This window comes from Necator americanus, chromosome V (genome assembly GCF_031761385.1).
Source record: "Necator americanus strain Aroian chromosome V, whole genome shotgun sequence".
Lineage (NCBI taxonomy): Eukaryota > Metazoa > Nematoda > Chromadorea > Rhabditida > Ancylostomatidae > Necator > Necator americanus.
In genome coordinates, this window is record NC_087375.1 from 18,493,883 (window position 1) to 18,519,308 (window position 25,426).

At 41.6% G+C, this 25,426-nt stretch overlaps 3 protein-coding genes across 6 annotated transcripts; 1 reads left to right on the forward strand and 2 right to left on the reverse strand.

Annotated features, from left to right (window-relative positions):
- Positions 1-3,397: 3,397 nt before the first annotated feature.
- RB195_014345 (uncharacterized protein) lies at positions 3,398-4,547 on the reverse strand (the record flags this gene model as incomplete). The annotated part of the gene is made up of 3 exons (XM_064204566.1): positions 3,398-3,633; positions 4,222-4,290; positions 4,517-4,547. 3 exons carry the CDS (start codon positions 4,545-4,547, stop codon positions 3,398-3,400), a joined length of 336 nt encoding a protein of 111 aa, XP_064060447.1.
- A 1,671-nt stretch (positions 4,548-6,218) lies between these two features.
- Positions 6,219-6,720, reverse strand: RB195_014346 (uncharacterized protein; the record flags this gene model as incomplete). Of its 2 annotated transcripts, XM_064204568.1 has the most annotated exons (2): positions 6,219-6,557; positions 6,631-6,720. In XM_064204568.1, the coding sequence occupies 2 exons, from the start codon at positions 6,718-6,720 to the stop codon at positions 6,219-6,221; spliced, it is 429 nt and encodes a 142-aa protein (XP_064060448.1). The 2 variants fall into 2 exon arrangements, with proteins under 2 accessions (XP_064060448.1, XP_064060449.1); XM_064204567.1 differs by lacking the exon at positions 6,631-6,720 and having other exon boundaries at positions 6,219-6,488.
- Positions 6,721-12,560: 5,840 nt separating this feature from the next.
- RB195_014347 (uncharacterized protein) lies at positions 12,561-25,072 on the forward strand (the record flags this gene model as incomplete). Of its 3 annotated transcripts, none has more annotated exons than XM_064204569.1 (14): positions 12,561-12,630; positions 15,606-15,718; positions 15,798-15,959; positions 16,011-16,160; positions 16,257-16,355; positions 17,050-17,205; positions 17,354-17,482; positions 17,540-17,668; positions 17,719-17,848; positions 17,922-18,049; positions 22,185-22,271; positions 22,379-22,490; positions 24,570-24,738; positions 24,949-25,072. In XM_064204569.1, 14 exons carry the CDS (start codon positions 12,561-12,563, stop codon positions 25,070-25,072), a joined length of 1,758 nt encoding a protein of 585 aa, XP_064060450.1. The 3 variants fall into 3 exon arrangements, with proteins under 3 accessions (XP_064060450.1, XP_064060451.1, XP_064060452.1); XM_064204570.1 differs by having other exon boundaries at positions 12,600-12,630; positions 17,916-18,049; XM_064204571.1 differs by having other exon boundaries at positions 12,600-12,630.
- Positions 25,073-25,426: the final 354 nt, after the last annotated feature.

A 25,426-nucleotide genomic window follows, 5' to 3' on the forward strand; every position in this document is an offset into this window, starting at 1 on the left:
CGGTCCTTCCTGCTTTGATCTAGGCTTCAGAAATGAGCATTTCGCAAACAGGAGGAAAATGCGATCACCGTCATAAAACGCGAAATCGAAAGGGTGATGCTAGGAGTAACTCCAAGTGAAGGAAGGAATCCGAACTTCACTCCTACGTCACCAATCGAAGATCAGAGACGCTGCCGCATATGCCAAGGAAAGCAAAACTAGGAAGGCCGGACACGTGATGCATTTCAATGACAATCGTTGGACCACCGCCGTGAGCGACTGGATACCACGCGACATCGAATACTTCCCTTGGAAGACCGTCGACCCGATGGTCAGACTTCTTAACGAAGTCCTTCCAAGAAAAGTACGACACTTTTCGAGTTTCTCGCGAGAAGAGATGCCACTGGACAACATTTGCACGCGGGACTACTTGGAGGTATTACTGGTGCCCGCTCGAGCAAATCGATGAACAAAAGGAGCACAGGTGATAGAGGTGAAGGAAGTGAGAAACTGCTCTCTTGTTGGCCTTTTTCTGGGACAATATAAACGCTCTCATGAAGTGTTGCTCCATAGAACATCAAACAGCTTTTCGTGTTGCAAACGGAAAAAGGCTCTAGAAATAACAAAAACTATGCGTTCTATTGATGGCGCAATCGCACAACGTTCGATCGATAATCTCCAGTTGGGATAGACACGATCATCTGACGAAATAGATAACGAATACGAAACGATCATCTCTTATGAACTCTACTAACAGCCCAACTGGATCTCCAAATGAATGATTCAACTCTGAAAGGATATTGCATTGGACATTGATATTGAATACTGATGCTGTCAATAAAGTGATCTGCATGCGAAAACAATAGCAACAAATATCATCGTAAAAGGTACAAAATATTAGGTATTACAAAGATAACAGTAGAATCGAGTCCGCCGTTTTCGATCGAATAAAGCAAAAAGAACTACAACGAAGAGTTACACGTATTCTCGAACAACACAATGAGAAAGGACTAAACGAGTAGCCAGTAAAGCAACAGCCAGATAACATATAATCAAGAAAAAGTGGAGAACTTTCTCGAGGTCTTTTCTTCCTGCTTTTTCCATAATTCCTTTCCTGTAAGAGTCTCCGAATAGGAGCTCTGTAGTCTAATATAATTTATCGCTTGGGATTTATCGTTTTTTTCGTAGCAGAGACTATTTAGATCTTGTCACGGCTTTTATTGTGTAATTCTGTATGATTAACGTTTAATGCAATCGGAATCATCGCAAAATCCCGAAATATGTCCTCGAAACAAGCTAACTAAGCAAAATTACACAAATAGAAGCAGGACAATGAATGAATTACTTTGAATTCCAATAGAAAAGCTAAACGAACCATACATCTTAGCTAAAAGGACTGTTTACTAAGTCTTCACCACTTGATCCTATTTCTCATTACTAAACCAATAGTGAACAACCACAAAAAGCAAAGAGATGAGAAGTAGAGATAGAGAAGATATCCGAACAAACTCGATAAAGGATAAAATGGACAGTGTCTGGCGTTAATCAATCCGCTTGGGATGCGCCCCCACGTTCACTTCAATTCAGAATCATTTGCGGTTTGCGAACGTGCAACTGGCCTATACAATAAATTACAGTGGCTAGCCGATGTGTCAAGTCAGTGTTTTTATCCTCCCAGACAAGTCTGTTACCAACTGATCGACTCCGGAGGGATGAGAGGCTTGGTGAGCACTAGGGCTGAAACCTCCGATCGATCGTGCAGGAAGCGGAACCTCTAGCCGCTACACTATACCCACCCCCACAAACTCGATACTTTGAGAAATAAAAAAAGGCGCAATGTAGATATACCATAATACAAAAGCGGCGTAATGCTCGATCACAGCTATATGAAAACGGCGCGATAAAAAATTGTACGGAAAAGGGCATAGATCTACTTCAAAGAGCACAGGCATAACAGTAACCGCGGAAATGAGCGAGCGAGAGCAAAACTAGCTTCTAAGCTCCTCCTGAGATCGTCTGCTACATGCTACTTTCGGAAACCACCAGAGACCCGTAATACACTCTAGGAGGATGCACGGTAGTCTGAGAAATGAGTAGAACGACCTGAAGGATAATTGATCAAGTCGTTCAGGTGTGCTTTTGTATGACTACAGGATGATGGTGGGTTCCTAGTCATCCTAAGTGGTTTCTTTAAGTGAATACCCACTTACAGAAACTGAGAAGAATGACAACAAGGACACTTTTATGACGGAGTCAATGCGTTCATGTATACAAGATAGATGGTCAGCATGTAGTCATTGCTTGGAAATGAAAAAAAATAAAGGAAATAAAAATGTGCATGCTATAATAGAACTAGAACAACAATCCATCGTGTTAAGAAAATAGTATTATTCTGCGGACCATACGTCGACAACGGTAACCGTCTTATCGACTTATGTAAAAGATGAACTTCATCATTATTTCCACGTTTTAAAGAAATCATCGGTGCCGTCCAGTTGCTAAATAGGTGTGAACACTCTAAGCAGCTGAGCAATCGGAGAATGAGGACCTTCAAATGTCAATCCGACCACGTTCTCACCAGGAGTATTCTTCGATTAAACTCGTTAAAAGATATATAATTGGACATCGCACTATTTGCTATTTGGACATGGCATTTGACTCCGTTCAACAGCCCTTCTAAGCTTCAAGCTCGAGATACAAAAGAAATTGAAATTATTTACAATCGAACTCAAAGCGGTAGATCTGGAGAATGAAGGGGGCTAAAGAAAATTCCGTCTAAGGTCAATTACTCATGCTAAAGTACGTAATATGAAAAGGCCTCAAGAAATTTCTTCATAAACATTACCAAGGTAGTGGAAAAAATAACCAGATTCTATTGTTGTGAAGAAAGCTTGGTTTTGCATCTATGGTGTCAGAATCAACGCGAAATAAGGAAGTCGTGTGGGTTTCAACAAGATCGCGAAAGAAAAGGATGTTAAGAACAGTGGAGACAAAGGAGGAGGAGAGCTCAGTTCTTTGCTGACTTTAAAGTGCCAAGATAGAGAGATATTCATCACTTCTCAACACAGCATATACCGCCGTCACCGTAGGTGAAGCCCATCTGTCAATCTCAGGGGAGCACTTCAACACAACAGAAGCGAAAGGGCCACCAGCTCCTGAACTCAAGCACATCCAAGGGCTGACGTACGGAGTTACCAAGAAAGCTCCAATGACTTCAGTCCATTATCCAATTAGTTTAGGTCTGTATTCAAAAAATGAATGACGGATTTTCTAGATGGAACGTCCTGATGAAATTAACGAAAAATTTCTTGAGTTGGACCTGCAGGTGAGACTTAGAAACCATCAACATCTTGCACCGACTACCAAAACGGCTACGGAAACCGTCTTTACTCTTCCGAGAACGAGTAAGACGAGAGCATCAGACCAGAGCATTGGATACATTCTTATAATATTTTTCGCCACCAATAGGCAGTTTAGACAAGGCGTCAAGTTTCGCAGGATATGCAACATCGACGAGTAGATTGAACGAGTCTCGGTCTGTACGAGTTTTCGGTGAAAAGTGGGGTGATTGTGTACTACTTTTTTGAGCAGAACCAAGATTGTTATTGATCCTTATTCTGGCTAACGCTCCAGGGTCGTCGCCTTCTTCAGAGCCTGGAAAATCAAAGACGCGTGTAATCTACTCTCTCAAACGCCTCGTCATCCACCAAGATATGACTTAGCAAACAGATTATTCAAAGACAACGTCAGAAAAGCAGACCACCATAGCGCTCACCTTGATAGCCACAAGGTCGTGATGTCAGCGGACCACCACTTGTTAGAGTTGCCACTAGTAGTAACTAATAACGTCTCTCCTGATCCCGCAGGTCGAAGCCCACAAAGGGTTTGATATGGCGCCAGCTCGTTGGTCAGCGATGCATTCTTGTTTACAATTCATGATTACCGCACCGCTTCGAGCGCAGTATCTTGCGCAGCATTTGTAATTATTCCTCTAAGATTTTTCTGTGCTTTTAGATAAATAAGCATTTTTCACGTTTCATTGATCACATTTGAAGGCCTTCTGGAATAGCCACCTTTTCTGAACCAGCCTACAAGATTTGTCGATAAGAAGAAATCTAAGCAACCCTTCTAAGCAAAGAAACAAAGCAAGACTCACTAAAATGTTCCCTTTCTAAAATAGCAAAGAAGTGCATTTCATTTAACAGTATGTAATTCGGTTAAAACCAACTAACCTTCCCCTACTCGCAAATCGTTGCGTCCTAATAGGAGATCTTCGTTTTCTGCACCCGATCATAATACCAGTTGAAATGCCTAAGTTAAGACAAAGAAAGTACATTATTCAATAATAACTGTGTTTGGACCGCGGATATACAATTTTGTCTGAACATGATTAATATGTTAGCTTAAACTATAGTGGCTTGACAGCTACTACTAAGTTACAGTTCTACTATTTTTCGTAATCATTTAAAACGAGAATTTAGGTGAATTATGCATCCAAAACATTTGACGACCTATAAAATTATTGCTGTGATGATACCTGCTGCGGCTATCTGCAGAGCATACTGCATCCTACTATTCGCTGTTAGGAACTGTCGGAAATGAAAAGTAACGTTGAGAACATGTTTATCAGCAGGAGATATGTAGGATTGTTCCTAGCAAAATAAGATAATAAATAGCTCTTTTATGTACACAGACTGAAGTCCAGTTAACGCTTGACTTCAGACTTCTTTTTGTTCTCGCTTCTTTCACCTTCAATGGCCGATGAAAATTAGAAGTGATACTTCCTCCAAAACTAAATTTGTCTTAATTTTTTTTTTCTGACAACGCTTTCTTCTTTCTCTTTTAAACAAACCTAAACTTTGATGAAAGATTACATACTTTTCTTCGTAAATGCGTCAGTATTACATGCGGAGACTTCATAGTTTCAAATTTCAAACTTGATTTCACACCTACATTCCTTACACCTACCTACACATCCACAATTGGAAAGCATTATTCGACGTATAAGTCTTTCTTCTCCCAGCAACTGATAGCACAAGGTGATGTGCTGAAACGAAATGACGAGAACCATCATACTGGCAAATGTAATTAGATAACTTGACATTTTATATGATCCACGCGAGATTATATAAAATGTCAAGTTCTATTTAAACAACTGTTTCACGCCTATTTCTTACTTAGGGGCTAAACGTATAGAGAAATAGACATTAGGGGTTTACATAGCGATGAGTAGCAACACACGCAGCTTCCCCGCCTATGAAAGGTTTACAACGTCTCATCACTTTTTGAAAGATTCATATGGATTCATTACTGCACGACACAACTTCACCATTGCCACATTTTATGCACTAATTTCGCCAAATGTCACCGTACTCTAGCTCAACAGCATCTCTCTTAACGCCATTGGAACCATCTATGTGCGTAAGGAGATCGCAGTATACTTTTTTACCCCTGCTGGAGTATGATGCTCCTAAGCGCTCGCGCAGCTTTGTGGTTACTAGTCTCCAAAAATCAGAAGACTACGCTAACTTCAGAAATGGCTGAGCGCCATTGAAAGGTATCTTAACTACATTCTACACGCAGTGAACGTGCGCTGTTGTCGTGTAGATTTTTATCTTGTTTACGTTTTGCGTCGCGTTGCTTTGTCCTTTTTTATGGTGCGGTTCTCCGCGACATCGGCGTCTCCAATGCATATATTAGCAAAACTTGTCAGCTGGAGAAGAAACGAGAATATGCTCCGAGCCAAGTGGCATGCAAATGTAACCTGAGTCATTGCTTGACCCGCATCTTCCCCGAGGTGTGTCGTTCTTGAACATAGGTCTGCCAAACATTCTCGATTTTCTGCGAGAGCTTGCACGGAATCAATCTATTTGTCGCTGTCAAATATCCTGCGAAACCTTACGTCTCGCTTGAACTACCTACCCTCGCCGAGCGTGCTCAGGTCCTCTTTCACCACATCAGCCCACAACTTCCGCTTTTGTCCAGGTGTACGCCAGTGCATCAACCGTCTAAGCAGCTGCTTTACCGTGCAATCAAGCTCCTCCTCCAGTGTAAACGGTGTTGCCCAAGTCTCATTCCATACATCAGGATAGGGCGAATGGCGGATGGGTGGACTTTCAGCTCGTTGGTGATGGGGTCGACCACACGCATTCCGTTAATGAGCCTAATGCGGAAATGGCCATAGCGAATCATTACTGAATATCTTTGCCGCCGTTGTTCTTCACCATACAGCCCAGATATCAGATCAGATCGATGAGTTCGATCGGTTTTCCGTCCACCCTGATTCCCGTTCGAAGTTTCAAAGAGACCCACATCTGCTTGCATTCATCAGGGCGTAGGCGTAGTCCATAGGCTGCAGCCAGCTTCGATACAAGGTTGACAACATGTTGATGATTCGTACTGCCTTCCGCGAATATAATAACATCGTCGGCGTATTCGAGATCAGTCAGGGGGCACCCTGATGATGCTAAGACGATATCGACAAGATACTGATCGACTGTTCTCCGCATGATGTCGTCGATAGCGAAGTTGAACAGGAAGGGTCCTGCCACTGCCTCTTGTCTTACTCCACTTACCACCTCAAATGGTGTTGTATACCCGGCTGGTGTTCGAACTGTAGCACTTGTGATTCATTTCATCAAGCAAGCGAACAAGCTTTCCTGGTACTCCATCGTCGCGCGTTGTTTCTTCGCGATGTTTAATGAGTCGTTCCAGGATAGTCCGTTCCAAAACCTTGTACATAACACGCAGCAAGGAGATTCCCGGATAATACCAAGGGTCTGTTAGAATGACTTCCTGTGGAAGGGGATTTGATAGCGTGTCTCCACGAGTCAGGTATCCTTTCGTCTATCCATATTAAATGGATGATCTTTGTCATTTCACGAATCCCAGATGGAGGAAGATATTTCAGCATTTCTGCGCTGATCCGGTCGTCTCCATCAGACTTTCCATTTTTCATCCATTCAAACACACGTACTCTTGTTGTACTTAAATTTCACTACTTACTAGCATTCCTTTGTAAACTTATGTGACATAATTCCAATTAGGGCGGGTGTGGCGTCGATAAGACGTCCATTGTAGCGTTTCACTGCCTACTAGCGTTCTTTTGTAAATTTATGTGACATAATTCCAATTAGAGCGGGTGTAGCGTCGGTGAGAAGTCCATTGTACGTCGATGGTTCGAAACCGCCCTAGTGCCAAACAAGCTTTTCATCCCTCCGGGTCGATAAGTTGGTACGGAACTTGTCTGGGAGGGTAAAAACAACAACTTGATCATCGGCTGACCCCCGCAAGCCATTCTACAGGGCTACGGGCTCCAAAACCTCCACGACTACGAACTGCAACGAAACGCGTTAGTGCATCCCAAGTGGACTGATACGCCAGTAGCTTTATCTGTGGAAAATTCTGTAGAAAATCTGTGGAAAATCTTCCTCACAACGTTTGTCGCTCTGAACGTTCAAAAAGAAGATAGGGTGGAGTTAATCTACTTATAAAAGATCCCTTCAAAATCCGAATAGTTGATTATCCATATATTAATTTGAAACCAAACTTGCTGTTTGCGAAAAGTTTGTAGCAATTTTGTGCCGATTTTGTTGCTACCATCGAATCATCTTTTTTGGAACTTCATTTTAATTACCTCAAAAACTTTCAACTCATTATTGCTTATTCGTTATTCCTTAATTTGCTTTCCGATGCTCATTTGACCTAGAATGTAAATCTAGCCCTATTCGACCAGAACGTGTTCCCATATCTACCGCAGATTCTGTAGTGGCGTATATGAACTTCCTGCCGAACTTGTTACACTTCGTTAACTTTTCTTAACCCCTCAGAAAAGACGTCTTTCTAAAAAGTCACAATGCAATACACTCTACAAGAACATGTGTGCAGACATCGGCAGTTATATGAAAAAGTATCTCTCTGCCCGATAATGCTAAGTCAAAATGTGGAAAGTCTATGGAACCTACATATTTGTATCTACGGCATAAAATGAAAACCAATATAAGGCTTCCTGGGCATAAAGATGAACTAAGAGTCAGCTATGTCACAGATGCTGACAAAGCTACTGCCTCTACCTTTGCATTTTGATAATGATTTTTTTGATTATATTGTCGTTTCCCAAATACCGTGGGTGAGGACTCTGCTTCAAGTTTTGGCACTGAAGTGATTCCAATTATTTCGAAATCCACAACTATTTAAAACATCTTAAACACTCAATATTTGACATATTTGATGGAGTTCTATCAATTGCATACAGAGTGCACCTTTCTTATCTGCACAGTTTAGATCATATCCTTGACATCTCAATGCTTTCAGGTGAAGCTCTGGAGATGTGGAAGGAAGCAACAGTCACATCTATTTCGAAGTCTCATGGAACAACAACTATCGATCCTACTCTCAGCACAAATGAAAGTCATGTAGAAAATGATTATGAATAAATTGTTGAATAAATTGTTGGCCTGAAAAGATCCTACATAATTCACACTGAACAACGCTGCTTTTTATTTCCAAGTCCAATCATTTGATTGACTGCATCTTTGATTAGTTTCTAGCGTGGAATCAACATAAGCAGTGGATGTCACTTGCTTGATTACACCCTTCCTTCACAGTATGACAAAGAAAGTATGACAGTCAAAGGTAGCTGTAAATGCTCAACCGAATCCCCTTACAGAGACGGAGTTCGACTGAGTAAATCCTCCTTTTCTTTTTGTTCTTGTCTACACAATCGACCAATTAAATGTGTTCAGAACTTTGCGTGCACGCTGATGATACTAAACTTTGCAGCATCTATAATGATAAAGTATTTGTGATAACGACAATACAATCGGAAGAAAAGAAGAAGTACACAACTGTAGTCGAAAAGGTGATTGAGACGTTTGTTCGTACGTTGCTGAGAGGGATGTTACTAGGAACTACAGTGATCGTCTAAAAAAAAGTGGTATGGACAGCTTAAAAGCATCATCCTATGAATCTGGGGTGGTGCGGGTTTCAGGTGGGTTATGCCTATACGGGGTCGCAGATTACGGTGAGGAAGGTGATTCCGTCCATTTCTTCCTAATTGCTGTAGAAAACGGCCCGGAAGATGCGGTGCGTGAACAAGGCGGCTCCAATCGAACTTGTTTTAGGAAATAGCGCCCCTAAACGCTCGAAGCCGCATCTTCCGGACCTTTTTTTACGGCAGTTAGAAACAAATGGACAGAATCACTCTCCTCCCCATAATCTACGACGTGGGCTGATGCCTTTAAGGAACACACGTCTGGACTCTGGCCCGCCTTTTTGCTTCGAAGTCCTCGGAAAAAATTGGGTTCAAGGCAACATACCACGAAATTGAAGATGCTGGAATCTCACAATGAAAAGATGGGGTCAACAGACGGAAAGGTCACAAGTGTGAGAGTCATCACTCCTAATTCCCCTAACCGTCCTTAATAATGGCGTGGAAAACGACCTTCGTGTACGAATTTTTCTACGAGGGGCCTCACAACGCCGTCGCCTGCTCTCGCTGCTTCAGCGAGCAAGTACAAGGAAACCAATGAGGTCTCCCCAGCTATTCAAGCAAAGCGACTGATGCTAGGGGGAATCGGCGCGTGTTCTGTGATCTACTCCCTGATTTACCCCTGCCCTATCTTTTCATGACTTTCATTGCTAACCCCATCTTTACGTTCAATTCCTCTATTTTTGCTTATTTTCTTTGCTTGTACAGTGAGTGCCAAGTGAGCTCTAGTACACCATGATACCATGACAGTATACCAGCCAGTACTTTCTGCACTGTTGGGGGTGCCTCTTTGCATGAAACTAACACATTCCTCGTTCTTTTATGTATTTTTTGAAAGATGTTGACGGAGCCTACTGGGTAGTCTCTACGGAATTTATGGAATGTTGTCCAGAGACTCGATATTTCTGCGAAGAAGTGCCCTATTAGTAATCAATAAATGTTAAATTCTCCTTGCCTAGCATACTGTGTTTAGAATGATTTTGCAATCTTTGCGGCGTGCACTTTGTTGTATAAAGAACTGTCAGGAACACTATCTGAGCATTTTGTCACAAGACAATTATAGCGGTATGAAATGGGTCAACAAATTTTAAAGGGCATCGAGCGATCCGGCGCGCTATTTTCTATAACGAGTTCGATTGGAGCGCACCAGCATTGTGCACGCGCCGCATCTTCGCCTCATCCGCATGGCCGTTTTTACGGAACTTAGAAGGAAATGCATCACCCCGTCTCCACAACCTACTATCCCGTATAAGAAATCCATACCACCTCAGATTCGTGGGGTGATGCCTTTAAGCCGCTTCATGGCATCCTAGAAAGGCTAAGCTATCAAATTAAAACGCGTCCTTATTAGCTTATTAGTGGCGGTTGAGACGAAGTTTGTTAGAAAGTTTTTAATATTATATCAGATTAAATATTAAAAAAAAGGAGGGGGGACTACGGAGTGTTTGACCACAAAGTTCCATATATTAACTTTGGCACTTGCTTGAAAACTCTAAACTGAAAATTTCAAACAATCCTTCCTATTGTTTATAATAGAGTACAATAAAAGAAAAAGTGCGCGGCGTTGATCACTGCCCATGAGGTTGCCTACGCGTACGACTTTAATTCAAAGTCGTTTAAGGTTTATGAACACGCATGCAACCTTACAGTGACTTGCGGTGGCTAGCCAATGTGTCGAGTCAGTGTTTTTATCCTCCAAGCAAGCCTGGTACCATTTTTTTAATCAATCTCAGAATGATGAGAAGCTTGGTTGGCGCTATGGCTACTGCGAACCGTTGATCACAGCGGATCCTCTTAATCTCTACATTAGCCCTCTTCCTATTACAACGAAAGAAAAGAAGCTAAACAACAGTAAAACTACAAAAATTGGAGATACCCTCTTGCTGTAATAGTTGGGTAAAAAAACCAAAAATAAAGCGATAGTTCCCTCCTGTACACTTTCTTCATTAACAACTCAGAAAAATTACCCTCTTATTGAACGATAGGAACCCAAACCAGCTTATTTTGGGAGTTTCTTAACGAAATTTCATCTTTGTAACAGTCTTATAATTCACGCCACTGCTTAAACATTTCCGCGGTAGGGGCGTTTTCCAGAATGTTTACATAATCGTATGTTAGAACTGTTAGAAAATAATGAACAGAGCTTCAGGCAATGCTTTGAATAGTGTTTCACATTTTGTGTTTTCACCCGTTGCCTGAGGCGAGCGGAGCGTGAATGGTTTCAGCCGGATATTCGCAATACTTGAATTATAAAAAGTCGTCGTGTTAGAGAATAACTTTGATGGGTAGGGCATGGGGTTCTCAGGAATCTCAATAGTTTGAATAACATATTGTGCGCATGCTTCTAAACGCTTCAGGTGCCTACGCAGTCTCGATAGGCTCGATGTCGTTATTTTGCTATCGTAAAGTTAACGACTCTACATGCGTTATCTTCTCCTTTTCGCAAAGTTTAGGAGCATCTGAGAGTCGACAACTGCTCGTTTCTCATTGATCTCACCGCTTCGATCATTGCGAAAGTTCGCAGTGTTGTTTGAGCTCCAGGTTAACATGTCGCCCAGGATCCCGCTTTCGTTCTGCTTCCCTTTCCCAGCAAAAGCTTGGAAATGCCATGAAGGTCTCATTTTTGTCGTCAAGAAATAATAAGCGGGCACTTTTTATTTTTGCAGAATCTGTCCCCGCATTTTTCGTCAGCTTCTGACAACATATACAGCGCAAAAAAACAAGCATGGCGCTGGTTGTGGATCTTTCAGTTCTCTTCCTGCACCTGTCTTCCTAAATCTCTTAATCAATTGATTTCCAATGTTTCTCCTCTATAAAGTTTTTGCCGTTGATTTCTAGAGTAGTCTTAGCTAATTAATTGATTTTTTGCTTAATTTATTTGACAAAAAAAAGACTGGGCCGAATCGAATCACGAACTGAAATTTTCAACAAAGAAACAGAATATAGAATGCGAATACTAGAATATTAAAAAAAGAAAACAAAAAGCTCTACTTGCTTTGGTAGACTTGAATAAATCTTTTCCGAGTGAGAGTGCCGTATCGTTAGCTATTTTGAACCTCGTCGTTAGTTATTTTCAAAGTACAGTTCTTTGGATATCAACAGAGAAGAACTGAGGAGGTTTCAAACCACTGTATAATGTATCACTGTCATCTAACTTCTAAGGTCTCGTTGAATATCGGCGCGAATATTCGGGGATTCAACATACCGGAGATGCATGACATCGTTTATTTTCTCCACGATGCAGTCTTCTTCTTCCATTTTGCTAACCAAAAGTCTGTTCACAATGTCTTTAATCTGCGATCGTTAGCTCTTAAAAAAAACGTTGGGCTAATCACTTCTTACATATCCACTAATTAAGCTGCGTGAAATAATTAAAGACTAACACTCTTATCAGTGTCAAGTTTCGCTGTTGGAATTGATCGCTGCAGAATGGCTTAGTCCAAGCTCCCGAATTATATGCCCACTTCCATTCTTGTGCACATATCAAGAATTTTTCAATTCCCGTCTTCTGTCCTCTTTCTATCCACAAGCCATCTTATTTTGAGGTACACATTCATTAACACATTAAACCTCCGATGCCGCGAATTGGACGATGAATAATCTTCCGCAAGCAATATTTCTGCTTCTATTTATGGCTCCTCCTACAACCTTTCAATTCTGTGGTTAGTTTTTTTTCCATATATTCGCTGTTAGTCTTCTGCAATTTTAGCCTTTTCATACAAGGAAATCTAGTATTCTCTGTCGAAAAGGAACTTCTGTGGTGCAGTAAATTGATTGACTGGATCTGAACTATCGTAATTATCTTTTGGACACTCGTACTAACGTTCCGTAGAAAATAACAGTTGAATGCTATTCGTACTCTTTCACATTATAATCATATGGAAACTGCTGCTGTTTTGTAAAGTGGCAGCAGTTTCTTCAAGATTACCATAGAATTCGTTGGCTGGCTCCACTTCTTGGTCGCGGTGAATTTAGAAATTGACTGGATCTGTAACTATCTTCACGTCGAACACGTCTTCCGAATGGTAACAGTTCGGTAAAATCTGTACCTTTCCTTCTTTTTCCTAATCTTTTTTTCTCGTAGGCAGGTTGCTATTCATAGTGAGGTTAGGTATGTAGGTGGTAGCCGAAAAGTGAAAACTTTTCAGGTGTAAACAACTGTCAAAGAATTTGCATCTAGTTTCCTTTTGCTTTTTTAAAAGTGAAGTTGTGTGCACAATTTATAGAGGATGATTCTATATACTTTAATTCTTGGTAAGGTACCTTGCAAGGATTCCGTACAGGAAGGCCGTTTCCTGCGCCGTTTTTTTCAGGACGATTAGAGGGGATTTAGCAGGGCCACGTTCATATTCGCAATCTACATCACTAACTCTATCTTTTCTTTGAGAGGCCTCAACATCGTCGATTTTGTGGTGTGCTGCTTTTAAACATCTAATCACATTAGGAAAATAACAAACAAATAATAAACAAGAACTTCTAATGCAAGACGCAAATCATACTTTTCTGGCTGTTATACTGGCATTATCCCAGATCGTAGACAGATGGTTTTATAACGGAGCATGTGCACCAACCTTCACTTCCACCCTTTGTTGTGGAAGAAATTTTCATTGTCGTTCGCTGCGATTAGGAATGGTGTAGATCACCTGGTTCCTCAAACTCAATAATTATTTAGCACTGTGCGGATGACCCTCAAGCAAGCGCAGTAGAGTAGGCGCCGATGCGGGTACTCCCACAATAAAGCGATAGGATTAAAGGTTGATTGTGCCTGCTCTACTTAGAAGATTATCATTGATGGACCAGGGTCAATTTTAGAATGCTACTCGAAAGAATACGAGATAACTGTTGGTCTAAACTGCAAACAAGGCATCACTTTCAGGCATCTGAACAACACATTAAGTCTCACGGTCTTAAAGCCGCTGAACAAAATAAAAGTTTCACTCAACAACGTGAAGCGTATTAATTTCAATAAAAAATGGCTTCCTTTTTCAACTCTTCCAAAATTTTTATAAATGAATCAACACTTTTTAAAGTTATTGGATGCATCGTTTTACAAGGTCAATCAATAATCTATTGCTGAATTCTTTACTTTGTATACCTTCCTTTCTTTACTGTCGTACATGAGGTCGACATGGTCTATCGGGAAGCGTTTGAACAAATTCGTTTTCTTTAGAGTCTAAAATAATGAAATGAAATGTTATCTACTTAACTGTGTAAAAGCTTCTTTCAAAGCCAGATTCTCAGTCGTTTTATTTTCTACAAATTAAAAGAGAGCGCGAATTACTTGGTGGTCTCAGAGTTAAAGATGCTAGGAGTCTACATGAGGGGCCACAACATCCTATTTTCTTTAATTAGGATGGAAGAGTAGTTTAAGTTAAAGTGAAAGTTCTTCTGGTCTTCCGTAGGACTAGAAAAGCTCCTAAAATTTTGCAAGCCTATGCAGATCTGTCTGGGTGTAACGCCATCCGGCTGGATATCCGCTGTACCCTTAAGGTCGATGGGTCGGAGTCGCCCAAGTGTCAAACTAGCCCTTCATCCCTCCGGGGTCGATACTGGAACCAGACCCCTCTGGGAGGATAAAAACACTGCCTTGATCATCGCTCAGTCATTGCATAGATCAACACACCAAACCTCAACTATGAATCGCTGTAAAATGCGTTGGGGCATCCCAAGTGGATTGAAACGGTGACTTTATCCTCTTCTATGTGCTTCTGTCTCTAAAATTTTGTTCGAAAGGAGTCAATCGAAATATACTAGAGCACAAATCAATGAAATCAATGGTCAAAAATGGCGGGTTCAATGTAAGTAGGGAGCAATGAATCTTTGCTCTTCTGGGATTCCCACGTGATGCAGGTAAACCGCTCGCTTTAGTCGTCCAGGAGCGGTTGCTGACAGAGAAGAGTTTCGCGTTCACCGTTCCTTTACTACCATCGTACTCCCTATTCTGATCTCCGCTCCAGAAATCCAGACGCTTCGCAAGCAGTCAGCTTCATTAAATCCTCCATCGAAAGGTAGTGCTTCGACTATCTTGTGAAAAAAAGACATTGGCGTTCTACCGAACGTCAACTATTTGAAATCAAGGTGGTGATGAAATTTGTCAAGGAAAAACAAAATTTGTGGGCCAGGTACATGGCACAGCAATTCCCACTGTATGTAACGTGGCTTTGTACGTGTCAACAAGGATAATGCAATAATATTGATGCTCCGACTAGCTCACCAGCGCTGCGAAACTACCTGTTAGTAGGTCTTCAAGCCACTGCTCACAACGACGCGACGCGTTAGGTCAGTTGAGGAAATGGGGCGCTCTGTTCCCACACAGCACATGCAAAGACCTGCATCATCCAACTTTTCTAGGATACGAGAGTTAAGTCAGGTTTTTCCCTCTAGAGTTGTTATGCTACGAATATTTTGGGCACAAAGTGCTCTATCCCTCTAAGATCTACGTCCAGAGAACCTACCTCAAAGTTCAACTTACTCTCCTCCAAATCTTCTTGGAGCATATGTATGCTTATAACTAGAACTACAACAGCAGCTAGTTGCCGTTTTTTTCCTAAATACAGAACAAAGGTCATCTTCAAAATTTGATAGTTTCAGCTGACCACAAATGGCCCGTATGCTTGAATAACTGCAGATATTCCAGCCACAGATGGCAGCGATCCAACTCCTACATGGGCTCCATCAGACTCCTGTACAGACGAGGCGTTTGCCAGTATTAAAGTTCCACCAGTTCTCAACACATCAGATCAGACATATGTAAATGTTAACTCCGATTTATCTTCAGCGAATCCTTAAAGGTTATAAAGAAATTTCATTCTAAAGTGGTTAACACTAGGCACAACATGACTGCGGGATAGCAGTGATTCTGGATTTGGATCAGAGTTACACATCCAAAGAGGGGTTTTCAAATGTGCAGTTCTTCATCCGTGATACTATCGCAGGATGTATGTCCAGAAGCATCGGCTATCGGACTTACATCTATCCGATGTTTAACTCTGTGAGTGTCTGTATTGCTATTATTTCACCTGATTCATTGACCGCATCTTAGTCGATCCAAACTGTTTGTTGCGCTGAAGACGTGTGCAGCCAGCAGATCGAATTAATGGACTATTTTGAATACGTTGTCAACTACGGATCTCTGGAGCCCGTCCAAAACGAGACTAAAGAAGCAAATTTTACATATGCTTTAGTGGATTTGGTAAGGAATTGACGACTTTAGCGGAAAGCGTAACTGCGAGGAAATGAAGATTCTGGAAAAATTGCTGAGGTTTATGTTAAGATGGATGTCTTGCAGATGAAACAGTTCGCTAAGCCGAGTACGAAATGCCTCTACAATACGATTGTTCTCTTGACAAATCGGATATTCGTGACCAATCAGACTTTACTAGGAAGGGTAGGTAGACGTTTACCTTTCCTGTACTTTCCTTTGCTATTCATTAGCTACCTGAGACATTTATTTTTGTTCCTCTTCTTTCATTGAAAGATTACGACATTACGACGGAAATTTTCTACAATTATACTTTCATGATAACCTAGATAGGAATTCTTACCGTTTAAGCATATTTGCTAGGTTTTGTTCAGGGAACGGCTGCCAAAATTTCAGACAGTTGCTACACAGCTTCTTTAGTTAGCGTCATATCATTATAATGATAATCCTTAAAGAAGAAGTTCTAGAATTTAATTCGTTCTTATTTGATTTAACATCACTGAAAAAGAATCCAAGCTTCTCGTTAGGCATTTTTGTGAAACGCGTAGAGTGAATTACGAATAAAAAAACCATTAGTATTTCTATTGGATTGTTGTAAATCGAGAAAGACGGGCAAAAACGGAGACCTACGCGCGAGCGGGATCGTGGCAGATGGCTCTGAAAAAGGATAGTGAATGTATGTCGCTACTTTGGGTAGTTATGGCAGCGGACTAATATTCTGACAGTTACTATCTTGACTTGAAATTGCGCTTCTACAGACTTGAACTTCTTGGAGCGTCATTATTTTGCTCCAAAAGAACATGAGCATATGTGAAGAACTACTCCCTCATTTTCAGAATTTTGACTGAAATACTGCTATTAACCCTTAAAACTTGTTTAGGACGTTGCGAACATCGTGAATTACGGCTGCATTACATTTACTATAATCGCTCTGGGCAACACTGGTATCACCCAGGAGATGATGTTTCAGTACTACTCCGTCTACACACAACGACTCTTTATTGTGCCAGGATACAATTGCATAACGAAGTTAGACGTGAGCTTTTTCAACCAGGATATTTGTATCTGGCAGCAGCAGATCATGGTCTACTCAAACGCAGTGTATGGCACCTTTTGATGCATTTGCACTAGAAACCGTACTTTGGCTTACTTTCTATACGTCAGTTGCATATTGAAATTTTTAGAAGTGCGTACGACCATGCGGTGCGGAAGGTGCTACCGACTGCCAAAATGAGCAGCTCACAAGCTGTCCGTACCCAACAAGCTCCACTACCGTACCGACCACCACAACTGAGCTTAAAACAGCGACAACTGTTTGTCTTTTTACATCTACATCTTCATGACTCTTAACAAATACACGAATCCTTCAGACGACGGCTGATCCAAGCCTGAGCGACTACTGGCATATTTTCTACCTTTTTGCGCTCTCCAACAGAACTAGCAACGACGAGTTCCAACGTGCTGTCAAGTTCATCGCGACGCCCCTACAACAGTGCATGGTGAGATCAAAAAGAATATTCGCTAAGATAAAGATTTTCTTTTTTTGCAGAAATCAAGTGTAAAGGTAACTGCCCGCTTCTTGGCGAAGAATGGGGTCGACTCTGGGTGGTTGACTCACCTCGAACACGTGAATAAATTTTTAGAAACGCTTAGTGCTGACGAGATTCTTTTGAATGCAGGTTTATAATTTTTCCTACGGCTTTTTGAATTGGATTGAGTATGGAGCTAAATATTTACAACTCGTAGTTCTAGCGGAAACAGTCGACGTCTTGGATAACACAACTCTGGTTCTTGTGAACGAGGCGGTTAGGATCCCTATACTTCAAACCTACACCGAGGATGAACCTCGTATCACGCTTATGACAGATTTCGTTTCCCAGGTTAGTTCCTACCACGATCGAATTCAAGAAGTCATTCAAGCAGTCCTGTAAACTTTTGAATACAAATTGAGAATATTGTGAAGTTCAGCTGGAATTTCCATGTCCATAATTTTTTAATTTGTTTTCCTTTGCGCATCAATTCCTGTACTAGTCATTTCGTACTTTCTTGTCATTCAAGATCATGCCGTCAGGACACCTTTCTCAAGGACATGACTCTTCGAAACACTTAGTTAGACTTACTAACTACTTACTTAGTTAAACTTACTTAGATTCATGTGCTTCAACAGATCAACAAGTGAAAACCTATCCAGTAGTGCAACTTTCCAATTAATGTTTTTTTTCTTGAAATTTTCTGTAAACGGGACAGGAATTTTTACTTTATATACCTTACAATTTGACTCCTTTTTACTCCTACAACTATCTATTCTAGCTGTATCTCTACTACATCTTTCATCTACCATTTATTTCATGGTGCGTCTCTTAAAAAAATTCCTGTCGTCCACGTTGTTACGCAGTGTTAAGCGTGCCTCTTTAACTCTAGAAGCTATGTTTCGACAGCTAGTAGGAAAGGTCTTCTATGCACTTCTCATAGCTTAAAGGCATCACTCCACGAATCTGAGGTGGTACGGATTCCAGGTCTAGTATTCGTATACGGGATAGTAGATTCTGGAGAGGGGGTGATTCCGTCCATTTCTTCCTAATTGCCGTAAAAAACGGCCTGGAAGATACTGCTTCGGGCGTTCTGGCGCACTATTTTCTACAAGAAGTTCGATTGGAGCGCGCCAGCCTTGTGCGGCGCCGCATCTTCCGGGCCGTTTCTTATGGCAATTAGGAAGAAATGTTTTTTTTTTTACCTGAAATCCGTATCACCTCAGATTCGTGGGTGATGTCTTTAACAAGCGGAAATTGGAGGATGTAACGGAAAAGTTGGCTAGTTCAGTCACTCTTTGCAAATTTTTATGCTCCGTATGGATATGTGTATGAGGTATCAAAATATTCTTCTTGTTCTCTACCTTCGAAATTTGTGTACGCTAGAGTATTTTTAACATTAATTTATGATACGGTCGCATTTTAATGTTATTTGTTAAGAGTAGTAGTTCTGTGCAGCCGTTGGTTCTTAAAAATACGATCGACAGGGACTCGTTTTGTAAAGTCAATTAGTAGCAAGCTTCAAAGCTTGCGAAAAAAATTTGAATTTCATAACAGAAACGAATTCACCGCGTAGATCATGAGGTGCCGACTCTCTCTGCTACTTTTTTCAAAATGGACATTATAAGAAAGCAAACTCGTGAGCATTGCAGAAATCCACCACAACTCGCGGTTCTGATTATAACTTATAGGAGTAAGAAGTATAGTAGAGTCAAAAGGACATGAAGCAAGTACGCGGCTTCTCTCGGGGCGCTTCGGTGGAGCGGAGCGACTAGGAAGGTGATGAAACCCTTGCCGGCATCACCCATCGCTGCAGTTTGTCACGGTCCCAACTCGGCTCCAACTGCTACCTCCACCGCGCCGTTTCGGGCGCGTACGCAAGTGAACAACAAGTGCACTCCTGATTCATGTCGTTTTGACTCGACTATATCTAAATTATACCTCAGAACTAAAAAAAAACTGATACAAACGTTGTCAGTAAAGTGGGTGATAGAAGTGTTGATGTAAATCGAATAACAACTTAGATGCTGGTAGAGTTACCGCATAATCGAAGGAAATACTCTTTGAGGGGTCATTTTTTGGTGGTGCGTATCATGAAGCACTCAGAGCGGCTGTCGGAATACATCGTCAGGAGCTGCTGGCGTAGATAATTGCGCTGCGGTGCGGTCGGCAGCGACAGCGGACCTTTCTGCTGCGCGTGCAGGATGCCCGGCCATCTACTTTCCGCAGCTGAGTCTAGGCAGACTTGACCAAAGGTTTAAAGGCATCACCCCACGAATCTGAGGTGGTGCAGATTTCAGGTGGAGTATTCGAATACGGGATGGGAGACTACGGAGAGGGAGGTGATTCCGTCTATTTCTTGCTAATTGCTGTAAGAAACGGCCCGGAAGATGCGGTGCCGCACAAGACTGGCGCGCTCCAACCGAACCTCTTGTACAAAATGGTGCGCCAAAACGAATAAAGCCGTATCTTCGGGGCCGTTTTTACGGCAATTAGGAAGAAATGGACGGAATCACCCCCCTCTCCGTAGTCTCCCATCCTGTATACGAATACTCCACCTGAAATCTGCACCACCTCAGATTCGTGGGGTGATGCCTTTAAGAGCTCCGGAATGCCATAATAACCGATGCGTCCCGTGCAGATGGTGAACATGAGCATGGACTGATGTGTAAAATTCAGGAGATACCTTACTTCTTTTCGGATCCAAAGCTTGAGAAACCAGTAGACTTGTTTGTTTGTCTTTTAAATCCTATTCGTACTCGGCTTACTTTTCTTGTGGTATGTGTTATTTCCGGACCCTTCTTAGCAAGTTTTTGATTAGGTTTATTTGCTTTTTATGTGTTTCAGATTATGTTAGATTGTTCTATTGGTGTTCGACTGATTGTTGATACTATCAATCGTCCTGGCAGGTGCGAAAACTGTGTTGTAGGCACCCAATATCCCTGCATTAATATCTTGCCGATATACGCCGTATAATCGCCAGTCAACGATTGCTTGCAGCCAAATCGACTTCTTAAACATGGGAAAATATAAATTCATATATGCACGTAAATATTATATATATATATATATATATATATATATATATATATATATATATATATATACGTATGTATCGGCGACTAACTAGTGTACAACTTGAAGCCAAGCTTTTACTTGTTCAAAAAGTAGAAATCGTGACTATTAGAATATAGATCATAAATATAGTTCTTAGGTAGTAAGAAAAAAGCGTAGATTAAGTAACGATAGTCAATCGCCGTAACAAGCTTTGAAATGTGTCAATCAGTTTGCGTCTCTCAAGGGGCCTACAGCATATACTCACCATTATGAACTTCATTTGCATTGCCTCCTTGAAATATGAAAGCCGTAGGGTGAGTACCTCACATTACGTAGTGTCATATAGCGGGTGCGACATCACAGAACATCAACGGTGATCACAGTAAACATCGCATTTTGTTGTCTTCTTAGTCAATTTGTTGGTTCTACTTTTGCATTCTGTTATTCCATCACTTTTCTGCCATTCTTGAAAGTTTAACGCATTTTCCAGTTCTCCGCTATTTCATTTCCTCATAAGCTCGTTTTATTAGTTTATCTAAGTATACATATCATGCGGGCCTTCGGTGGAGGGGATGAGCGAAGTCTAAGGATGCGCAGTGCGTCTGGATATGCGTGTTGGCGATCACTGCAGGCACGCACATCAGCTGCACCCAATTCGCTTGGGTACCTACTGAGCGCCCCCCATTCTTAGGTCCATGGCATGGGTCCCACATCTAATGAAGCGTTGCGCGTCGCAATTACAGGTTCATGCGCCAAAATCATGTTTTTAACTTTGAGACTGAGACCCGCTATGATGTCGCGACCTATGTACTCAGTGAAGTAGATTCCCATGATTTCCTTTTAACATCCAGGTCGCTCCCTTCTGTGGTGCGAAGAAATAGGAGTCTATAGTCTTCTTCTGTATATACAACAGTTTTCGTCGTAGCAAATTAATTAAAAGACACCTAAGCTCGTACACTCATCTTCTTCGTTTTAGAGATAGATTTTGTAGTTTACACAACTGCGGTCGGCTGCTTAGCCATCAAATAGGATTACTGGGTGCTCTACATTTGCTGCGGATTTTCCACTGCTTATATATGAGATATGAAACAGAAATGTGTTTTCAAGAAAAGTTTCCTTCTTCTCGGTCGTGCTCTTGTAGAAAACAACCAAACGAACTTTCATTTTCAAAATTTTGGCCATGCGTTTACACCATTGTTTCACTCAAGTGTTCTCCAAACCAATACTCCAAATAGTCTTTTGAGTTTTCACACAATTACTCTATAAATGATCTCATCTACTTTATTTCTCGCCTACTGAATTACAGGTTCTTCAAAATCATAGGCTGTTTTTGTTAAATGAAACTTAATCTACTCAATTCTATATCCTTAGGAGAGTAGACGGCACGTCGTTCATTGCTGAGAGGAAAAAAATTAACGGGTCTTTTCAGAATTTCGTGACAGCGTACAATGACCGAAACGGAGCTCTTCTGAAACAATTGCAACCGTTCTTTTTTGAAATAATAGCTTTCAATACGGTGAGACTTCGATTTTTTAAAATTCTCGAGCGCTTTATTTGTGTACCTCGAAGTGTATAGTATACACTATTACTTTTTGCTTTAAAAAGTGAGTAGTTCTACTTTAGCAAGCAGCAGCGGTTTACCGGAATCAAACTTCTATTCCTCAGAGCCACATAATCTCGGACCCGGACTACGGTGACAATCCGAAAAACATGGTCAACTTATGTTCTTTGAAAAGTTAGTTCTTCTTGGAAGTTGATAGGTCGTAATATACTTACCATGGAGAAATGGAGGCGAAAATGACTGAGCAACTTCTAGTGCATGTCATACATGTGTCTGCTTTCTCCAATATCCAAGATGGTTAACGGTCTGATCCAGCCGAGATTTGCCTATTGCTTTGACGGTTAGAAAATGAATAATAGTTCGAGGATTGCCACGTATTGTATAGAGCAGGTGATGGGGTCCAGCTCATTGGCGTAATCCTCTTACCAATGAGAAGCGATTTCCTCGATGCAACAACCACCGTACTCCAAGCAATCCACGAAAAGTTCACTTTTGGTTCACACCACAACTACACTTGCTAGTCAATTTTAGATTGCGTTTGGAAACGTGTCATAACGCTCCATTGATGGTCCAAAGTGAGAACATGTGATGGTATCCTGCCTCACCCCTTGACGTTGTGGCTGACTCATATATGCTATCCTAGTGCTTATAATTTTGCTGAATTTGGGAAAGGGGATAAGGCCTTCCCATCCTGCTTATTGATTAGATCTCTAGTGCAATGGAAGGATAGTAACACCTGAGCTCCTGTGGTTCGTCGATTAGCTCGAGCAGACACCAGTACTATTTCCATTTGTCCCGGTCGTGACTCGAAGAGTATCATATCTTTCTTTGAAGGACTTCTCCGAGAGGTCTGAGCATCGGGTCGGCGGCCTTTCTGCGGTGCGTCTGATGTCGCCGTATGCACTCGCTCATTTCTCCGGTCCAGTAATTGTCGTTGAAACGCATCACGTGTCTACCTACTCCTTTTTTTGCATATGCGGCGCCGTCTCTGATCTTTGATCGTTGACGATCTTCGATCAGAGCTAAACTACTCGAATTCTCTCTTTCACGTACGTAAAATGGAACACTCTTATCACCGTCCCCCACCATCCAATGAATAGGGTACAAGCACCTATTTCGTGGCACCCGTCTGCATATGAATATACAACACAAACAAAACAAAAGAAATGCACACTCTCCATTACGTCTTGTACGAAGAATGGTTTTGTACTCAGTACGGCAACGTCCCAATCATCCAGACAGATATGAACTTTCCTACATGTGGGTTGCGGTCGACTGAGAAATCATGTGCTCCACAAAGCCCCACAAATCCATGCTTGTTGAGTCACTTCCTTCTCGCTGACTCTTCCTCGGGAGTTACTCCAGAAACTCGCTCGGGTGTTTTTTGACATGCTTTATATCGCACAGACTCTTCGAGCCGCTTTGAAATCGATTTGTTATTTGCATTGTTGTCCTACAAAATCAAAGTTATTTTCAAAACTTCCTCCAAATTCTAGAGCCTCTCTGATGCTGAACATGTGTCCTAGTTTTATGAACATCTAATCGGGACGTATCAAGGAAAGCAAGAGTACATAGAATCCAATTAAGCATGAGATTCTCCTAAAAAGAACTTAGAGCAGTAAAATGGCACTTATGAAAGTACAGTAGCAAATAAATAACAGAAGTATAAGACGTATGGGTATACACGCCAATTCTCTCTGATGTCATATTAAGGTGACAGAAGTAGATGATAGTCTGTTACGTTGTGAATCGACAAAATTTATCATCTTACACTGGTGAGAAATACACGGGTCAAATATGAGGCTGCTTCTAAGTGGAGCGATTGATTTAGCAAACGCATCGAGATGGAATCCTCGTTTGCAGCAATCGGACTGCAACAATGGGTTAGCTGTGCTCGAAGTGCACGGAGTTAGCAGTATCAAAGTGAGACCTTTGCTAATGAATGAAGTTTGATTGCAATGAGCGAGAATCCCACTCCGATCGCAACCGTTAGATTCACCGTGCCGATCCTCTTACGCAAATGCACTACAGGTTGTTTTTGAAGTGACTAAATCAAAAATGTAACATTTTAATCTGCTAACATTTACATAGTCGCTAATTAACGAGAGAAGAATGAGAAATTGTTTACATTTCAGGCAATTTATGAGATCATAAAGTAATATGGGCTGTTACCAAAGCTACCTGGGATTATTCAGTATTCACTCACTGTGCGCATCTATACTTTGCGTAATTTTGAAATACTGGGAGTTTCAGAAACTTCCGTGCCGACGATCATGATTGTCATTATTGGAACTTGTGCTGGGGCAGTGCTGATTTTGATTGTAGCTACCATTCTCTACAGGCAAAAGTACATGTGGATGGAGAAACTGAATAGGTTCCGGAATCACCATCGCGATGACAATGCGGATGACGAGGACGAGATGTGAGTTATGCCATTGGAACTAGAACCCTTTTTTCTTTGCACATGAGTACTAGTACATATTGATGAGTTCGTTAGCAAACTTACTTTCTTAGATACTTAGAAGGCTCGTCTTCATTGGGGTGTAGGCCCAGCATCTTTTCCACTGGTTTCGTTCTCTCGTCATCCAAGATGTTCTCAAATCTTCTGAGTGACGTTGATGAATACGTACAGCGAGGACATCATCCCATCTCGTCGAGGGGGTTTAGCATCTTGGGAGCCACTCTACGGTTCTTTTAGTCCACCTATCGTCGATACTACTCGTAATGTGGCCGGCCCATCTATGCATCGTTTTTGAAATATATTCGGTCGTGGGTCGCGAAGACGGGACGTTGCTCTTTAGTCGGAGCTGGAAAGACCGGCTAGGTGTTGTGTGCGTTAAACTCCGTTAAACTTCACGAAACATCTCTCAAGGGCTCTATGGGTAGTGAGTAGCTTAATGGATGAGGCAGCAGTATCTGCCCACGTCTCCGCTGCGTAACAGAGAGCTGGAAGAACTGTGGACTCAAACACATGGACATGGAGATCTTTGGTCCGTGGCATCCCTGACGGGTGCAAATGCTGCCCACGCTGCTCTCATTCTCCTGTTCAGTTCATCTTTCAAGTTTTTCATAATCATAGAACGTCCTAGGTAGACATATGACGAAGTTCC